Source organism: Dryobates pubescens, chromosome 14 (genome assembly GCF_014839835.1).
Source record: "Dryobates pubescens isolate bDryPub1 chromosome 14, bDryPub1.pri, whole genome shotgun sequence".
Classification (NCBI taxonomy): domain Eukaryota; kingdom Metazoa; phylum Chordata; class Aves; order Piciformes; family Picidae; genus Dryobates; species Dryobates pubescens.
In genome coordinates this window covers 7,666,075-7,684,114 of record NC_071625.1, presented here as the reverse complement: position 1 = coordinate 7,684,114, position 18,040 = coordinate 7,666,075, and the positions used below count along the sequence as shown (strand labels likewise).

General features: G+C 45.2%; 1 protein-coding gene across 1 annotated transcript; it reads left to right on the top strand.

Moving 5' to 3' along the window:
* Nucleotides 1-9,322: 9,322 nt before the first annotated feature.
* On the top strand, nt 9,323-14,442 carry FABP5 (fatty acid binding protein 5). Its single transcript, XM_054167151.1, has 4 exons — nt 9,323-9,575; nt 12,452-12,624; nt 13,596-13,700; nt 13,822-14,442. The coding sequence occupies exons 1-4, from the start codon at nt 9,500-9,502 to the stop codon at nt 13,870-13,872; spliced, it is 405 nt and encodes a 134-aa protein (XP_054023126.1). The 5' UTR covers nt 9,323-9,499; the 3' UTR covers nt 13,873-14,442.
* The last annotated feature ends 3,598 nt before the right edge of the window (nt 14,443-18,040 follow it).

Below are 18,040 nucleotides of genomic sequence, written 5' to 3'. Positions count from 1 at the left end.
GATTTCATTAAATGTTTTATAAAGATCAAAGGGAGAGCTTTATTTAGTGTTTACAGGCCTTTGTTCAACTCTGTTATTTACTAAAGTAAGTGCTTAGGTGTCTTATCTGCCTGAGGAGGTGGTGGAGTCACCATCACTGGAGGTGTTCTGGAGGAGACTTGATGGGGTGCTTGGTTGCATGGTTTAGTTGATTAGATTGGATGACAGGTTGGACATGATGATCTTGACCAGGTCTCTTCCAACCTGGTCTATGCTATGCTATGCTATGCTATTCTATTCTATTCGTACTGCAGAGCTGTGGGGTTGGGAGGATTGGTATCTCCTCAGCCTGTGTGGGTAAAGATGTCAGCTGCACCTGTATCTCATGTGCACCAATTTCATTCTGCTTCAATTCATAATGAAAATGGAGTTAAGGTTCCAGTACTGATACCTGCAGATACAGTACCATCAACACCAGGTAGCACTCCTGCCCAGCTTCTACAGAAAGGTAGCACAGGTATTTCCAAAGGTCCTGTGACAGCAGATTTAGGGCATGAATATGAAACTAGTTTTAAATGGTTACTCTTTGAAAGCAAGTTTTAAATACTACTGGCAAGGTAGTTTCTTGCAACTTCTTCACCAGGATTCTGAACTCAAGGTGTCCCATGTTGAAGAAGCAGAGCTGCGCTAAAGATGATATTTTATGGTAGCCTCCTCTGTGTGTTTGCAACAAACTGGAGAGTGAGCTAAGATGATTGGGGCAGAGGTCAGTGAAATTTAGATGTGGGAGCAGTGGCTGTGAATGACTTATTCTGTCTGCACTCTTGCCCTCATTTTTTGTTAGGCCACCAACTCTTCCAAGTATTCTCAGAGTGCTGAGTTCCTGAATGGTTGGACTTGATGATCTGAAAGGTCTTTTCTGACCAAAGTGATTCTATGAGAGCAGGTGATGACATAAAAATGTCTAGATCTCTAATACCTGGAGATGGAAAACAATGGCTAGAATCACCTTAGACCTCTTTATCCTACAGTTCCCATTTTACAAGTTCTTGTCCTGACAGAGATGAATGTGCCATTCAGGTAACTGTAGCTGGTCAAGGTGCTTCCTTTCAAAATACCTACAGAGCTGTTTCTAGCAAAAGGTAATGCTCTCTGCATTCAGGATTTCAACTGGGAGCAGCATTGTCAGTCAACATTTCCATAGCAAGTCTAAACTACTACCTGGCCCAAATATCTCTAAAATGGCAATGTCCTGATGCCTGTCTGGCAAGGTGGAAACAAGCAAGCAACATGCTTTCAGAGATGGTTCATGCTGCCAGTGCAAATTCTGTTCTTTGTCACAATCTGAATTTGGGCAATTTTCATGTAGGGAAAAACTGGGTAGAACACTGTATTGCTGAACAAATCCCACTGGAGGAGTGAGGGATGATTTAAACCTCCAATACTTCGAAATTGTTACAGTCTGATAGGCTTTTGCTGTATGTGGGCATTCAAAATACCAGAGAATTGCCCACAAGTCATTTGTCCAGTTGGATGTGGAAGAATGCATTAGTTCTGGTTGGCTTTTCCTAGTTCTTCCCCTTTAGTATATGTGAATTCTGAAGGACCAGGGAGTTCATGTGGTAAAAAGAAGCCTCCCAAAATGTAAAAGTAAGTATCCTTGGACTGTGTTAAGCAGTTCTCAAGACTTTTGCTCCCAAATGTATCTTCTGCAGGCAGGCATTCCCTGTGCAGGTGGACACAACCCTCACAGTTTAAGAATTGTTACTGTCCACCTCATCAACTACAAGTGTGACCAGTTTCCCTGGGTGCTGGGCCCTGCTTCTCCACTGGGTGGTTTGGAGTCACTTTCAGACTGACAGGTCACCATCAGCAGTGCCTCACTCAGCTGCACTTTGCTCCCCTCCCTTCCTCTTCTGGCATGATAGCTTTTGTCCTTCCTGATACTATCTGGTCTCACTTTTTCCAGCTGGAAGGCCTGAGTCACTCTTTTGAGCCATTTTCATTGTCTGCCACAAGGTTACAGTAGCTTCAAGGAGCCAAGGTGCTTTGCTCCTGGTAGACCACTACTACTTGTCCCTGCACAACCTCCCTCACTGTGCTGAAAAATGTTGGGACAGGGCAGGACAAATGCTTCTGACGGACATTAACTCAACAGCAAGTTATCTTTATATTGAGCTGGTCTTCTCAAGGTTTCACAAAACTAAACCTGTGCCCCCAGATAGATGTTGGAGGCATGAGGGCAAACAAGTTGCTGGCCTTTTATGATCATGTCTCTGGTCTCAAAGAGATACTTGAAAGCAGAGTTAAGGTGAGCACAGAGAGTCTGCTTGACTTCAAGTGCTGCCAGCACATATCAAAGGACATCTCTGCATTGTGCTTCAACTGGATCAAGCAAGTTTGATTTGCTTAAATGTGTGAAGAACAAAATAGCTGGACAAGAGGACTAGGAGTCCTGCTTGTGAAGGGAAGACTCAGTCAACAGGAGCAAAGCCTGGGAAAGATGAGTCCTTCACAAACAGGTTTTCACAACTCAGACTGGCAATCCCTGCAGGAATTTCAGAGGACAGGCAGGAGCGAAAGCATCAGGTTCCACCTTCCTTCCTTAGGTGCTGCTTCTCTGATTGTTTTGCCCCTTCCACCTGTTATTGAAAGACCAGCCTTACTGTGAAAATAGCACGGTCAGCACGCAAAGCCAGCACGCTGTTTCAAACCCAGCGCTTGCACAGACACACTGACTTGTCTTTTCACTACTGCTGAGCCTCGGCTGTTCAGATCACTTCAATGAATAGAATAAATCATGTTTGTGAAATTCATGAAGTCTCTTTTTGTAGGTGGAGCTTTGTAGAACTTGTCTTCAGAATCCATTTCTTTAATAGATTTCACAGTAGTTGCTGGAAATGGTAAATACAAGAACCAGGTGACTAATCCTCCTTTCCTTCACATAGCTAGATCAGTGTCAAGCTGCACATACAAAGATGTTGTAATGGGTACTAGAAACCATCTTGTAGCACAAGTATAGGAGAAAATCAAGGAACTGTGATGTAATTTCTTATCTCCTTACAGATTTTCTCTGGCCTAGATGTCAGATATGTAAGATCCTATCTCTTGGGGATGAATCAAGGACCTAAACCCAAACAGCATGAGGCTTTTCAAGTGGAGAGTATCTGCTGGTTTTGCATGACTGCCTGAGGTGCCAGAGGCAAGAATTTTCTTAAAAGATCTTTTGAACATACTTGGGAAACCTGGTGTGCTGGCAATGGGATAATAGTAAAAACTGGCTTTAGTTTACGAGTGGTTTTCCCCCCCTTGGATTCTCCTACTGGCCAGAAAAGAGGAGGTCTTCTCCAAAAGGCAAGTCTGAACTGGAAGCTAATGCCTCAGCCTGTCTTTCCCAGCTGTGTGCAGCTGTGAGGAGATTTGTGCTTTTGGTCAAAAAAAAAGAAGAAAAAAAAAAAAAGGCATCAACAGTGCCCTGAGCAACTATTTCACACCCAAGCCCTTGCTGCTCCAGAATGAAGTCCTTTGGGAGCCCTGACCTGGTAGACAAGCTACACATACTCTGAACACCTTATGGCAGGATTTTGCTCAACATGAAGAGCAGCAGTTGGTGGTTGCAGCCCCTCTCACTCTAGTGCTGGTATCCACATCCTGTCTCAGACCCTCTATTGGCCAGCAGGAGCAGGGAGGTCACTCTGCCCCTGTACACTGCACTGGTTAGGCCACACCTCGAGTACTGTGTCCAGTTCTGGGCCCCTCAGTTTAGGAAGGATGTTGACTTGCTGGAGAGTGTCCAGAGAAGGGCAACAAAGTTGGTGAGGGGCTTGGAACACAAGCCCTATGAGGAGAGGCTGAGGGAGCTGGGGTTGCTTAGCCTGGAGAAGAGGAGACTCAGGGGGGACCTTATTGCTCTCTACGACTACCTTAAGGGAGGTTGTAGACAGGCAGAGGTTGGTCTCTTCTCCCAGGCAACCAGCACCAGAACAAGAGGACACAGTCTCAGGCTGCACCAGGGGAGGTTTAGGCTGGAGGTTAGGAGGAAGTTTTACACAGAGAGAGTGATTGCCATTGGAATGGGCTGCCCAGGGAGGTGGTGGAGTCACCATCACTGGAGGTGTTCAGGAGGAGACTTCATAGGGTGCTTGGTTGCATGGTTTAGTTGATTAGGTGGTGTTGGATGATAGGTTGGACATGATGATCTTGAAGGTCTCTTCCAACCTGGTCTGGTCTATTCTATTCTATTCTATTCCTATTCTATTCTATTCAGGATGAGTGTCAGGCTCTGCCCTCCAAGTTTCTACATCTGTGATGCTCTTCTTTGTGGCATCCCAAGAATGCAAAGCAGGGAAATTTACACAACTCTAAATTAAACTGTTTTTAAAATGAGGTTACCTTCACAGTTGTCAATGCAAATCTTTGATAATGTAGCTCATAATAAGCAATCAAAAAACCCAAACCCAAACCCTAAAACTTGATACACTCTTTCTGAAATCCATTAGGCACATCTGCAATCCGTGATTCGAAATTTCATGGGCTAATTACTTATCATTGGTAGAACAATTTCTTTTATCATTGTTTATTCCCATTCCTTGTCCTTACCTCCTTACAGCTCTGTACCACACAGAAAGGACAAAGCTGGTTTGTGTTTTGTTCAGTTTTAGTTATAGAGCTTTGGGATAATACTTTGTACATCTGAGGTTTCTTTGTACATCTGAGATTGTATACATCTGTGATGGCTTTTTAGCCGTGTCAGAGTACTCTCTTTCTGAAAGTCTCCTCTGTGAGCAGGTGTTCCCTGCTAAATAGGCTTTTGGTTTATGTGGATCAAATGCCTTTTCAGTGCTAAAACTACACCTATGGGCCATTTGTAGCCATCCTGATCTCTGCAGGAGACAGAGATCTTTCCATTTTTAATGTTGCAATGACTATGCCGATTGTCAAGTTCTGAAGGTAAATATAAGTAGTTTTATACTCATGTGTGGATGTTTGCTATTCAGGGTAGATAGTACTGCTAAATACAGAGGGTTTACAAAGCTTCCAAAGGTAAACACAAGCTTGTCTATCTGCAGTCACTATGGAGCAAGTCTGGAGCTGATGTCAGGTTGTTTTTGTCTGGAATGAGGAAAATGAAGCCTGGAGTGCTTTTTCTGGTCACTGCAGGCTCTGGAGCTTTCTCTCCTGTGACTGATGCAGGGTACAACCAGTGAGCTGTCACCCCATAAATTTTGTCCTGGATGTGGGTGTTTCCCTTTAAGCTGGCTTTGGAGGTGCTGCTGGCAGCCTGGAGGACACAGAGTGAGGCCACTGCATGTTAATTGCATTATTGTAATGCTCGGGGGCATCAGCCAGGGCCAGGGCTCTGCTTGGCTCGGGTCTCAGCACTGAGCCTGCCAGGCCCAGACACCTGTTCACCCACAGCAGAGGCAGCAGTGGCCAGATCCACAGCAAAGGCTGCTCAGACCCATGCTCCTTGGGCTAAACTGTGCTGGGGAGCAGGATGGCTTTGTTTCGACTTGAAAACCGAGATGTGGCATACAAAATTCATTGATAAAACACAAGCCATGCCCAGCTCTTCCAGCTCAGAGGTAATGAAATGCTGATACACTAGAAGATCTTGTGCCTATTGACATACAAATGAAAACCTGTAGGTTCATGTGTTGTTTCATAAACCCTGATCTAGTATTGCCCAAACACAGCTCCTGCGCTGGAGTAAAGTCTACCTGGGCCAGCTATGCAACTGTAGCACATGTTTCATCATGCCTGCTTAGTGACGACAAGGCTGGGAAGGGAAAACCACACTTGTACAACAAGGAAACAGAAACAAAGCTGTGCTGTCTGTGCAATTTTTTTCATCCATGCCTTGCGGGTGAGTAGCTATTATTCATGGGATGCTTTAACTATTTTCACAGCTAAGGACAAGCCAAAAAGTAATGTTTGGGCTGTGGTGTACACCTTTCCTGGCAATTTTTTAAGGCTTTTTTAAGAACTCATCTTGTCTAGAAGCCTACCACTTAGAGAAGGTACTGTACATACATGATGTCTGTATACTAGAAGGAAAGGAAGATCCTCCCTTTTGCACAGTAGAGCAAAGTATATCAGATTGGTTTCCTTCCAAGTTAAACGTGTGGGCAGTTGCATGAGTAAAGGTCTAGGGAAAAACTTACACCTCCTATGCAACCTGATCCAGAGATACATTGCAGACCAGAAGGTGGTGGTGCTCTGCCCTGCCCAAGCAGCAGGTGTTATGACTTGGGTAGATGAAATATGGCTGACCTTGCATGCAGTGGGTAATCCTAGGGCTACGTGAAGAGAAACCTCAAGCACTGCTGCTTACAGCTTCCCAACTCTCAGGTCAGCCGAAGCCTCACTGCACGTCGCACACTTGCCTAAAGGACTAGAATGAAGGTCTCTGTGCACTCTTTTGCCTTGGTCCTTTTTTTTTTTTCTGGTGTGTAATATCTCCTCCCCACCCCCAGATCAAGGGCTTGACTACCTCAGGAAAACATTCACCCTGGCAGGCCCAGGGATGCCGAGGTGGTGGTTGCTCCTAACTGTGGCTACGTGCTTTCCGTGCAGCTAATTTCCACAGAAAAAAATTTACACTTCTCCTTGTAACTTCAATTCTCTTCTCTTGAACAACATATAGTCTAACATGGAAATGAGCAAAGCTTCAGAGAGCTCGGCTGTCTGTGCTGAAAGAGTGACATGTGGTGTAGGAGTTCCACACTTCCCATATGAATATATCTATTTGCTGCTGCTCTTCGTGTTTATCTTGAGGCTATGCAAACAAAACACACCTGACCGTGGTGTCAGCCTCAAACCAGGCAGGAACTGGGACTTAAGAGAGAAATCCCTGTGGCTCAAGCAGCTCCTAATATCTGACCATTTGATCTTACCTCCCAAGGCACGAGCCCTATTTGACCAATATAGGTACTGTACTGTCGTAGCAAAAATGAGCATGTATTTTGCAGCCCCAAAGGACACATCTATGGTCCCTCTAGTTACTTTTTTTATTTGCTGTCTGGATACCACAGATTTCAGCACTATTTCAAAGAAATTTTGAGGTGTGGCAGCAACAGCATGACAGCCAGTAATTCATATCACTGCCTTAATTTGCAAAACATCTGAATTTGTAAAAATAGCTTTCTTTTTTTTCCCCCCTGTATCCTAACAGTCTGCATTTCAGAAAAGAGAGATAAGACACTCTTTTCTTTTTTACATCTTTAATGAACTTACATGCCTAGACCTGAAATTCAATTTGTAAGGAGAGTAAATCAAACCAAACTACTTGAGGGAGGATTCAAAACCATAGCAACGCTCTGTACAGGTAGGTAGCTGCATCTCCACGTACTTCAGGTCCAGGAATACTGTCTCACCACTAGATGGAAATAGTGGATTTTACATCTCCTGCTTGCATTATCAGCACTTACACCTGAGCACCATTTGCATATCACAAGCCATCTGCAGGCAGCGCTGCAGAAATGTGGATCCGTGGAGCAGAGCCAGGATTTCTATTTCTAGAAATTGTCCCTGTTTTACAAAACCGAAGACTTCCTAATTCCTGAAGGTTGATTCTGTTTGATCCTCCAGCTAATTGCTTTTCATTTACCCTTTCTGCAAGCAACCAGAAAAGGGCTGCAGGATGGAAGGCATTTTGGTTCCGCTAGTAAAAAGTGGCCTGATTTTAAATTTGCTCTCCAGTCTCTTGCGCAAGACAACAAGAAGAAGGACAACAAAAAGGTGGGAGGAAGTTGCCAGTCTTGTGTTTCAATGCACCTACTTAATGACAAAAAAAGCAACGTCGGTTGCTGCCTTACGAGCAGACGCTGTAGTCTTATTTGCATATTAAAAGCAAGCGTATAGTCAGAGAAGTGGAGGTAATTAAAGGCAGCTCTGTAGAAAAGGAGAGTCAGAAGAGGTGGGTTTTTTTTAAACCCCAGTTGAAAACTGAGCTGATTAGAGTGTGACAAATTTGACCTTTTCTAGAAAGTATTAAGCCTTCAGACTGATTCAGTTTAGCTCCACTAAGTTACGTCACTGCCAAGTGTAAAGGGAAGCGTCCTTCTTGCACCAAAACATTTGGATTCATGGTGCTTTCTCATGTCGTGAAATGTGGGAACCAGCCAGAGACCTTGCTGTCTTCTCTGGTTTTGACACCTCCATCTCAAACTCCTCCACAGCAGAGGAACATAGACATGGCTACTCCATCAAAAAGCTCCAGACCCTAGGTGTATCTTCAGGTTTTTATCTTTCTGCTCGGAAGAAAATAACTATGGGCTTTGCTCAGCCCAACACAAGACCAAAAGGGGCAGAAATTGCTATAATCTTGATGTGGGAAACAAACCTTGGGTGTACGTCGGGATTTCTGTTGCGACTCAGAAAAGAGCAGAAAACGACAGTAAATCTTTGCTCACCTGACAGAATGTAACAAAAGACTGGCCCAAACCTCAGGGAGCCTGGTAAAGCTGCGTTGCTGTCACTTCATGGTACTTCTGCCCCAGCACACAGCCCTGGCAGCTGCTCTTTCCTTTGAGATGCAGGAATCAGGGTCTTGCAGCTCACTATGGACCGAACCCAAGGTAACCAAATCTGTGTTTCCCCAGAGCTGAAGCATGAGACTGTGTTCAGGCTTTCCTTTGTCCTGTATGCTGCAGGTACCTGCGTTAGTTTTGTATTTTGATTGATCTTGTTTGCTACCCGATCACTGCATGCAACACATCCACTCCCAGGTCACATCGATCTATAAGGTGCTGTAGCTCAGTAATATGGGATATCCCAGTGGGACTTGTGGGGATACTGGGAAGGCTTGCAATCAAATCCCAGAAACTGCTTTGGGATACTGATCCCTTACTGCTCTCTCCCTGCACCATATGATCAATCAAAGAATCATTCTGGCTGGAAAAACACCTTTACGATCATTGAGTCCAACCATTATGTCTGACGCCTCTTTGTTCCTAAATTATCCACAAAAAGCATGGTATGCAATAAATGGTGCAATTCAGGATTCAGTGTCCCGGACTTACAAAAATTTCCCTGTAGAGTCAAAATCCCAGAGACCACTTTTGGACCACACGGGCACAATGGGCAGCACTGCTTTGCCACAGGAGGTGCTGGGTGGTGTTTGTGCCCCAAGAAGCATCCCTTGGCAGGATGGCTCTGGCACTGTTCCCCCGTTCTGGGTGCAGCCGGGGTGCAGGCAAGGGCTACGTGTGTGTGTCTGTGTATGTGTGTGTGTGTGTGTGTGTGTCTGTGTCTGTGTGTGTGTGCGGGAGGAGGGCGGGCAGGGCTGCGACGCGACGTGCCCGCTCTTGCCGCCGCCGCCGCGGGCGGGACTCGCCGGGCGGGGGCTCGGCGGGGAAGGGGCCGGGGCGCGGCGGGCGCCCCATTGGCTCTCCCCGGCGGCACATGTCGCCGGCTCCGGCTATAAAGGTTGGCTGCGGCCCCGCTGCAGCCCGTTCTCCTACCTCTGCGCTTCCCTAGGGACACTGCCAGCCCCAGCGCCGCCGCCGCCGCCGCCGCCATGGCCATCGATGCGTTTTTAGGCAAATGGTGCCTCATCTCCAGCGAGGGCTTCGAGGAGTATATGAAGGAACTGGGTGAGGAGCAGCAGCTCTCCGCCTCTGCGAGGGAGGGAGGGATGGAGTATGGGATGGAGGGTGCCGGCCTCGGCCGCCTCGGGGACGTGCCGGCGCCGGGACCGGCCGCTGAGGCTCTGTCCAAGGTCTGCGGCGGGCGCGGCCCCGGCGCTGGGGCGCGGCCCCAGGCTGGGCCAGCAAGCGGTGGGCTGCATGACTGAGAGATGCAGCGGGGCGGCGGCTGTCAGGGGGATGCCGCGACGCCTCGGGATGCAGCGGGGGGCAAGGAGCAGACCCTTCCTCCCCGGGCTAACTGCCGCCACGCCTTCGCGTCCGAAAGATGTCAGTCACCCTTTTTTGCCCCGTAATTGCTGGGAGGCAGGTGGCAGTGCCAGCAGGAGCATCACCCTCGCCCCGCTGCTGCCCAGCCGTCACCCCCCTTTCCGCCAGCACCACTCCGGATTATCAACCGATGCTAGGAACCCGGCTGCGATTAGGGCCGTTTGCTCCTCCCTCTGCCGGCAATGCCCGGGGCGGGGAGCCGGGAGAGGCCGGGGCTGCAGGACCGGTGCAGGCGAGAGAGCTCCGGGCTGCCCTCGCCGCGGAGCGTGGAGCGGCGGGGCGTGCCGCACCCGGCGCTGCTGGCAGACTGCGGCCGGGCTCGCTCCGCCCGGGCTGCCGCGCACGGACCTGCCGGGCCTGGGCTGGCTCTCCGGGCAGCCACCTGGGGTGCCCCCTGACCAGAAAGGCACCTGGGGTGTCCCCTCACCAGAGATCCAAACTCGATCGGCTGCCCTTGGGTGACCGACTGCTGAGGGCTGCCCGAGGCCATTTGTATTCTGCTGTGGGCTTGCACTGCCTGCTGCCAGGTTGCCCTAGATTTTGTAACACAGAGTTACCTAATAGAGGACAGAGCTAACACCAGGAGCCGATTGACCACCTCCCTGGGAAGCATCTTGGCCTAAAGGTGATAGCCACCTTGCAGTGTCTGAGTAGCCCAGCGGCCATTGTCTTCTGCAGCTGTTCCACGGCTGAAAGTTAGGGTCTTAAGAGGTGGAATTTCTTTGGAGGGAGGAGAGGAAGGCAGTTGTCTTGTGCTCTTCATGTAAAATACAAAAGGCATCACTGGCTTTACAGACAGCAGAGGCTGTAACTATTTTGTGTGAGAGGCCAATCAGTGTGTGATAGTTGTGATAGGAGAAAGCTTCCTGGGCTGATCATTTTGAGAGACTTTGGAGGAAATTCAAGAATTTTAAACTCGGCTCCATTCAGCCATGGATTAGGATGCCACTCTGCTGATGTCTAACAGCAGGGCTAGGCACTGACCAAGCTGCAACTTCAAAGCAGAAATTAAGTGGTGCAACTACAGAGTACCTCCCATGTGTAGGCAGCAACTGAGTGCAGTTTGTTTGTTTTCAGATCACAGTCGTAAAACAATCACTTTTTCTTTGTGCATTTACAGTTTAGGCAATCAAATTTGTTCAAAGTCACACTTTAGAAGCCAGTCCTTTGTTGGATCTCTCCTTGACTACTTAGGAAACTCGCTGCTATTGATCCTATAGTTACACCATGAATGAGATTTTGCAGATTCTGATCATTCTGTACAAAAGAACACCTGAGGATAAACAAGTTTGTGTTTCAGTCCTTGCCATATGGAAAACATATGCAGCTCAGCTCTGTTTAGTTGGATCCCAAGGCGTAGCAGATCAGATAACTTGGATTACTCTCAACTGGATGACAGCAGAGGAGTGGGTGGGGGAGTCACCATGACAGTCATTTCCAATTCTGGTCAGGAAAACTGGACTGAGGACTGTGTTTTGCACTGCAGGCTCAAGTTTAAGGCTCGGTCCTGGATTCTCAGCTGAGCCTGGAGAAGCAGCAGCTGGGAAGTACTTTGTTTTTCTGCCTCCCAAGGAAACTGTAATCTTTGCTTTGTGGACTCAGGGCTCACACAAGTATCCTGTACATTCCAGGGGAGTGCTGTGCTGTTACCAGAGAACAATTTCTAACAACTTCAGCTGCAGAGCCCAGACACTCACTGACTTGGTGGTGCTTTCTGCCCCTTTGGCTTCCTAGCAATTCCTGGTTCCACTCTGCACTTCCCAATTTGATGGATTCACATTTGTTGCCTGCCTGCTCTCTTATTTGTATCTTCATGTCAAAGGCCCAAGCTAACCCTTCAAGCAGCGCACACAGGGTCTGAGTCAGGGTGGACTTTTTAACTGAGGAGTTTTGAGGGCTGCCGTCTCAGATGATGAATTTTCAGTCATCTGCAAAACTCAGTTCTCTTACAGTCTGTTTGGGGTTTTGTGTTTTGCAAGCTAGTGGTTGTCTAATTCAGAATCACATGGTTTGGATAGAGGATGTAGAGGATGGAACTTCATTTAAAATTGCTTGTTTTCCGTTGTGTGCAGGGTTATGGGAGAGGGTTTCTTGAGTAAAGTGGATAATCTGTCAGTTGAGCTGTAGATTTTTCCAAGTCTTTGGAACTTGAAGGGAATCATTCTATATGTTAGTTTAAGCTTTTGTGTTTGTTTTGCTATTTATTGTTGATTTCTCTTTGTACAAAACTCAGTGCTGAGTTTGAGGACATCTGCGAGTGTTCTAGAAGGCGAAATAGGTTTAGCTTTAGCTCTCTGAGGAAGCGAAAGCCTCTGAGGAAGCAAAGAGTCTGCAGACAAGCCTTTTTTCCTTTCCTCATCAGTGGATAATTTAAAACATCCTCTTTTTTTTTTTTTCCTTTCCTTTTTTTTTTTTTTTTTGGTGGCTCTTGAGCTTTGATTCTCAAGTGTGCTTAAGTGCCTAATTAAATGGGAATTAAGTATTCGAATTCCTGTGTGGCCCAAAGCTTTAGGGCTTAACTGACTTGGTGACACTCTGTGCCTCTCGCCTTGCAGGTGTGGGTATGGCCATGAGGAAAATGGGGAGCATGGCCAAACCAGATGTTTACATTATTAAGGATGGAGACACAATCACTGTCAAAACAGAAAGCACCTTCAAAACTTCACAGTTCAGCTTCAAGCTTGGTGAGAAATTTGAGGAAAACACATTAGATGGCAGGAAAACTCAGGTCAGTATATGAGAGTTTCTACTGGAAAGCCACAGTTCTTTGGGTGTTTTACAGTAGATGGAGATGGTATTTAAAAATCACTTTTGACACTCACACTAACAATGCTTTCTTTCATGAGCAGATGTCTCTGTCTCATTGAAATATTTTTTTCCCCAATGTTGTGAATTAAGCAACTTCCAAAGAGGGAAAATGCTGAAGCCAATAATGTCTTGTGTGTGTAATTGTTTTGAATCTGTAGCAGAAGCATTGTGCTAGTAAAACTAACAGACCTCTAAATCCCTGTTAAAGCCAAATGTCACTGCATTTGAAGCCTGTGGAAGAAATCCCATTGATGTTTAATCAGAGGCAATTCAGCCCTAGGGTTAATCTTTCTGCCCAGTCTCCTATTTGCACAGTAAGAGAACTGGGGCCAGTGTGCGGTGGGACAACAGAGACACCAGACGTATGCGAGAATCACAGTCCCTAATCTCCAGTGTTAGAAGACCAAGATCTCTTCCCTGCACCAAGTAGGGAGAATATTCATCCCAAAGGAGGTTATACACAAAGAAGCCCTCAAATGTGTCTCTCATTTCCATGTGTGAGTGCTCTCAGTGTACCATTCCTCCCCGCTCCCGCTTTCAGCCATGCACTGGCAGTTCATCTGCTATTGCAAGATCAGATAAACGTCCCACAAAAGCTCAAAGCCTGTGTACAAAGAGATGAACAGAGAACATAGTCTGCTCTTGCTAATTGAAATTGTGCATGCTGTCAAAGGTCTGCCTGCTGCAGGAATGTTTCAGAGCACTGAGAGAATAAGCAGTGAGGTAATGCAGGAAAAGGATCAATAAAACATGCAAGATAGTGTCCTGGTTTTGTAGGATTGTGTCGAGTAAGCTGGGCTGGGCATTTTTCCTTTGGAATAATGTGTTGGAAAGCCTCAGGCTCCATCTGATGTCAGGGGTAAGATAGTAACATTTGGATTCTTCTTTCAGACGCTTGTCAGCTTAAAAGATGATGGCTCATTGATTCAGGAGCAGGAATGGGATGGCAAGAAGACCATAATAACACGGAAACTAGTGGATGGACAGCTGGTGGTGGTGAGTCCAGTCCCGCGTTCTGATCCTTGAGTGCTGCTGGCCTGAAAAGCAGCTCTAAAAGATCTTTTTCCTTACAGTCTGTATTGAGGCAAATAAACAAACCCACCTCTTTGTCTTCTAGGAATGTGACATGAATGGTGTCAAGTGTGTTAGAGTCTACCAGAAAGCGTGAGGACACCACTGTGTTCAGTAGGACCTTGCTGCAAAGAACTCAGTTCAGTGGACAGAGCTCCTCTACACTCCATGTTTTCCTTTTCCCTGTTTTCTAGTATTTCAATGGACTGAGTAGCTGAGTGCAATCCTTTTTAAAAGCCGTGATGTAACTATTATGTAACTATTCTGAACTTACAAGGCTATTAAATAAAATGTCAAATGTATGAAGTGGAAATGTTGTTACTGCAGTGGAATTGCAAAGTGAGGTTTTAGAGAAACTCGGTTTGGTTTTAGGCTCTGCGGCAAACTGCCTTCAGATCAACGTAATGCCATGCATGGCAATAAACAGCTGATTCAGTGAGCTGGATTTTAACCAGCATCCTTAACTGCTGAGGTAGGAAGACCTGAAGGAGAAAAAGTATTCAGAGTTCAGGCTCTAGAGTGGTCTCTATGTCACATCTTACAAAGTAAATAGAATGGGGTGAGTAAGAGAGCAGCTTTGGTGGTGTTTAAGTAGAGGAATGTATTTCCAGAGGTTAGCTTGGGTTTTCTTATTTCAAACCCACAAATTCCTTACCTGAAAAAAAAATATATATATGCTGGTGAGCCAATGAACAGGATGAACTTAAGCAAACATGCACCTGCTTTACCAAAAGGAAGCCTTATTTTTGAGAAGACTCTTTGTTTTCCTAGCAAAATTCTTACTTCCTATCTAGTAGCATTCTGAAAATTCTTAACCAAAATTTCTGAAACACTGCCTAAACCACAAAACCTCATTTTATTATTATTTTTTATTTTTGTTTTTAAACTGGCTTGAAGCACCTAGAAATGGAGTTTATATGCTTTTAAGTGCCATAATAAATAATCAGAAACATCGTTGTCTTGAGTATTGCTTTTACACTGGGTGGGAAACGGAACCCGCAGTGCTGCTGGCCTTCCACAGAGATGTCAGATCAGGCAGAATTAAAAAGGCTTAGGTGAATTTCTGTCACGCCAGACAAGTCCCAGAAGTGCAACTGTTTGGGGAGAGGTGCTGGGGAGATTGCTATCAGACTCAGATTGTGGGGGATCACGCAGTCACACACTTACAGCCTGCTGCATCAAACTTTAGAGAGTCCACTGTTGCTTCAACCCCATTGATAATTGAGCTGCTCAGCGTGTGTGCCACATTGCATAGCTCACTCTCAGAGCAGAAGAGTCTGTTCTTCATGTTGATGCTACCAAACACAGAAAATTATTTCTCTGCTCATTTAGGACCATTTATCCTCCTCCTAATTTCCTGTCTATTTATGAATCATCCCCTTTACCTATGCAACGTGAAAGAATTTATAGCTGGATCATATTTCTGGCATCTTTATTCTTTTTCTTGATCTGTATATTTCCCCTGGTCCTCTAATGCCTCTTTTTTTTGAGTTGGCCCACTTCATATCACTTTTATTTACTATTTTTCCTTACTTTAATGTCAGCCCTGAAGATCTAAGCCATACACTTAGAATATTAGATACAGATTTTCCCCATAATTTTTTTTTGCCATAGATTTCCCCCAGATACTCCTATAGGAGAAAAAGAAAAGAAGACAGAAAACAAATGGATCTGATGATGAACCTGGTTGGTTTATGATCAGAAATAGAGTAACTAGTAGCAGGAGAATGGGTGTGTTTCTTTTGAAAGAAAGAGCATTGCTGCTGTAAGTAGGACATTGTGCTTGATCTGGGGTCACTGGTCTATCACCTCTGCATGTTTACTCCCCTGATACCGAGTAGTGTTAATTGTTTGCTTTTCATTTGAATGGGAAAAGCTTCCAGTGTCCTTTATGGAACATCCGCAATGAGATCAGGTCATGTAAAACAAAAGGCAGAAGAATATCCTTGCAGAGCGATTTCCTTGGGAAACAAAGCCTATAAAGCCTGTGTTTGTGTGTGTGTGTGTGTGCACCCTCTGATTTCAGCCTCATCTGATGTAGAGGCTAGGGGTCCCAAAGGTAATTATTCTTCCACAAATGTCATGCAAGTAGGCAGCCAGATACCTCCTGATGAAGGAGGCAGACCATTAAAGTGCCTTGATGGTGGAAACATTGCACATGGAAGTGACATGTTGTTTGACATTGAATGGAAGAAAAATGTTATAAGCCCTCTTGGCACAGCACAGAAACTAACCAATGGTACAATGAAGATCAGCAGGAAACTGGAATATTTTAGGGTTAATCCTCCAGAACTACTTAATCTCACCTATTTATTTGCCTTTATTTGCCTTTTTTTTTTTGCCTTTGTAAATGTACTGTGAGCCAGAACAACTGTACATACAACCTCTTTCTGTTATGTTAGAGCATGTATTTAAAGTGAAAATTGTTTTGTAGTACTGCAAGACAAGATATATAATGCTTAAGGCTAGAAAACACAATGCATTTCCACATTCCTTGTTTTCATTCTACGAGCCAAAACTTCTGCTCTTCATGAAGTGGTTTTGCAGGATGTTCTCAGTGTAAAATAGTCAATTGTCCTGAGAGTTGAATAACTCTCTATAAATCACTCTATCACATAAGATGGTGGAAAATAAGGCTCCTGAGAACAACTGAAAAAGAAGAAATGATGCATTCTCCAGCCAGGACTGCTTTATAATGCTACAGAATCAGGAAAGAAAGAGGCGAGTTTTGTTGTGCCACTTTACTGCATGTTTTTGAAAGTATTGTGAAGGGATAACAGAAACATGCTCAGCAAACTGAAGCTGCAAAGTACAACTTGCTCAAAGAGAAGCAGTTTCTGTATCCAGTACGGGGATTGGAATGGGCTGGGATGCCCAGGGAGGTAAGTGGAGTCACAGCCCCTGGCAGTGTTCAATACGTGTGTGGACATGGCGCTTCAGGACATGGTTTAGTGGCTATGGTGGTGTTGGGTTGATGGTTAGACTTGATGATCTTGGAGGTCTTTTCCAACTGGAACAGTTCTGTGATTCATGGTCATTTAAAGGCATGAACAGTGTCTTCTCAAACTGGTGTAGTTCCACTGTTTACTGACAAAAGGGGGGCTGAGGATACGGTTTGGGTTTGTTTGTGGGGGTTTTTTAAGGGGTTTGGGTGGGGTATTTTGAGTGGTCAGCTGGACTAAAGGAGTAGAAAATGAAGTTGTTTAGCAATTTAGAGCCAATTTTCTACCACATCAGGGAAATCTCTTGTCTGAGCTTTCCAGGAACACTATTGAAATGGCACTGTGCTTTGGGGAGAGCGTACTGGCTCTATACAATGCTCAGACTATCAAAGATCTTCCTGTTATGGTTTGGTTAGATGATTTATTTCAAAGTTGTTATCCTACTCTGCCTGCTGTCCCTGCAAGTAATACTGGTCTTTCCTCTTCCTCTCCCTTCCACACCTCACACATCAAAGTTTTTGAAAAGACAAAGTCAGTGATGGGAAATATCTGAGTTTTTCTGAGGGTATGGTTCCACTGTTTGCTGTCAGATGTCCTAAAAAAAGGCAGTGATTATTTCTTCAAGTGTGGAGGTCAAGTGCAGGAAGATAGTTTTGCTCTGCCAATAGCTACTTGGGCAATATTAATCATGAGCCTCAAACATCCATGAAGACAATCATTGCATGAACACTATTTTATATGTGTGTATATATATTGGTGGGCCCAAAAGCCCCATTTCAGCTCAGCCTGGGGCCTAAGTCCATGTCTGAGGCAGGTATCAGGAGGTTAGTGTCCAGGTCTGCAGATTTTACACAAAATTTGATGCATTGAACTCATTTCTGTGAAGGAGATGCCTTATAAAGGGCTTGCATTCTACTTTAAATTATTGTGCAAAAATAAAAGCAGTCATGTAGACCAGCTCAACTCAAACTTTTGTTGGTGACTCCCTTCTCTGCCCTATGTGCTGATACAAGGAATGGATCAGAACCCCCCTGCATTATGTTGTTTTTCTTGTAGGGGGAATGAAAAAAAAAACCCACAAAGTATGTTCGTGGGTGGGAGTAAGTTATATTAATTATTCTTTGGTTCCTCATTGCATTCCCATTGTTCAGCCTTGGGAGGATTTAGCACTATTTTCAGAGATTTTGGAGATTGTCCAGCATCTGTGTAAACACAATTTTGTTCCATGGTTCCCCTTCTAGTTTTGGCTTTTCAGCCCTTGTATATATCATTAAGATTTTGTTGACACCTCCCAGAATAGTCTTACTTCATACTATTATTTCA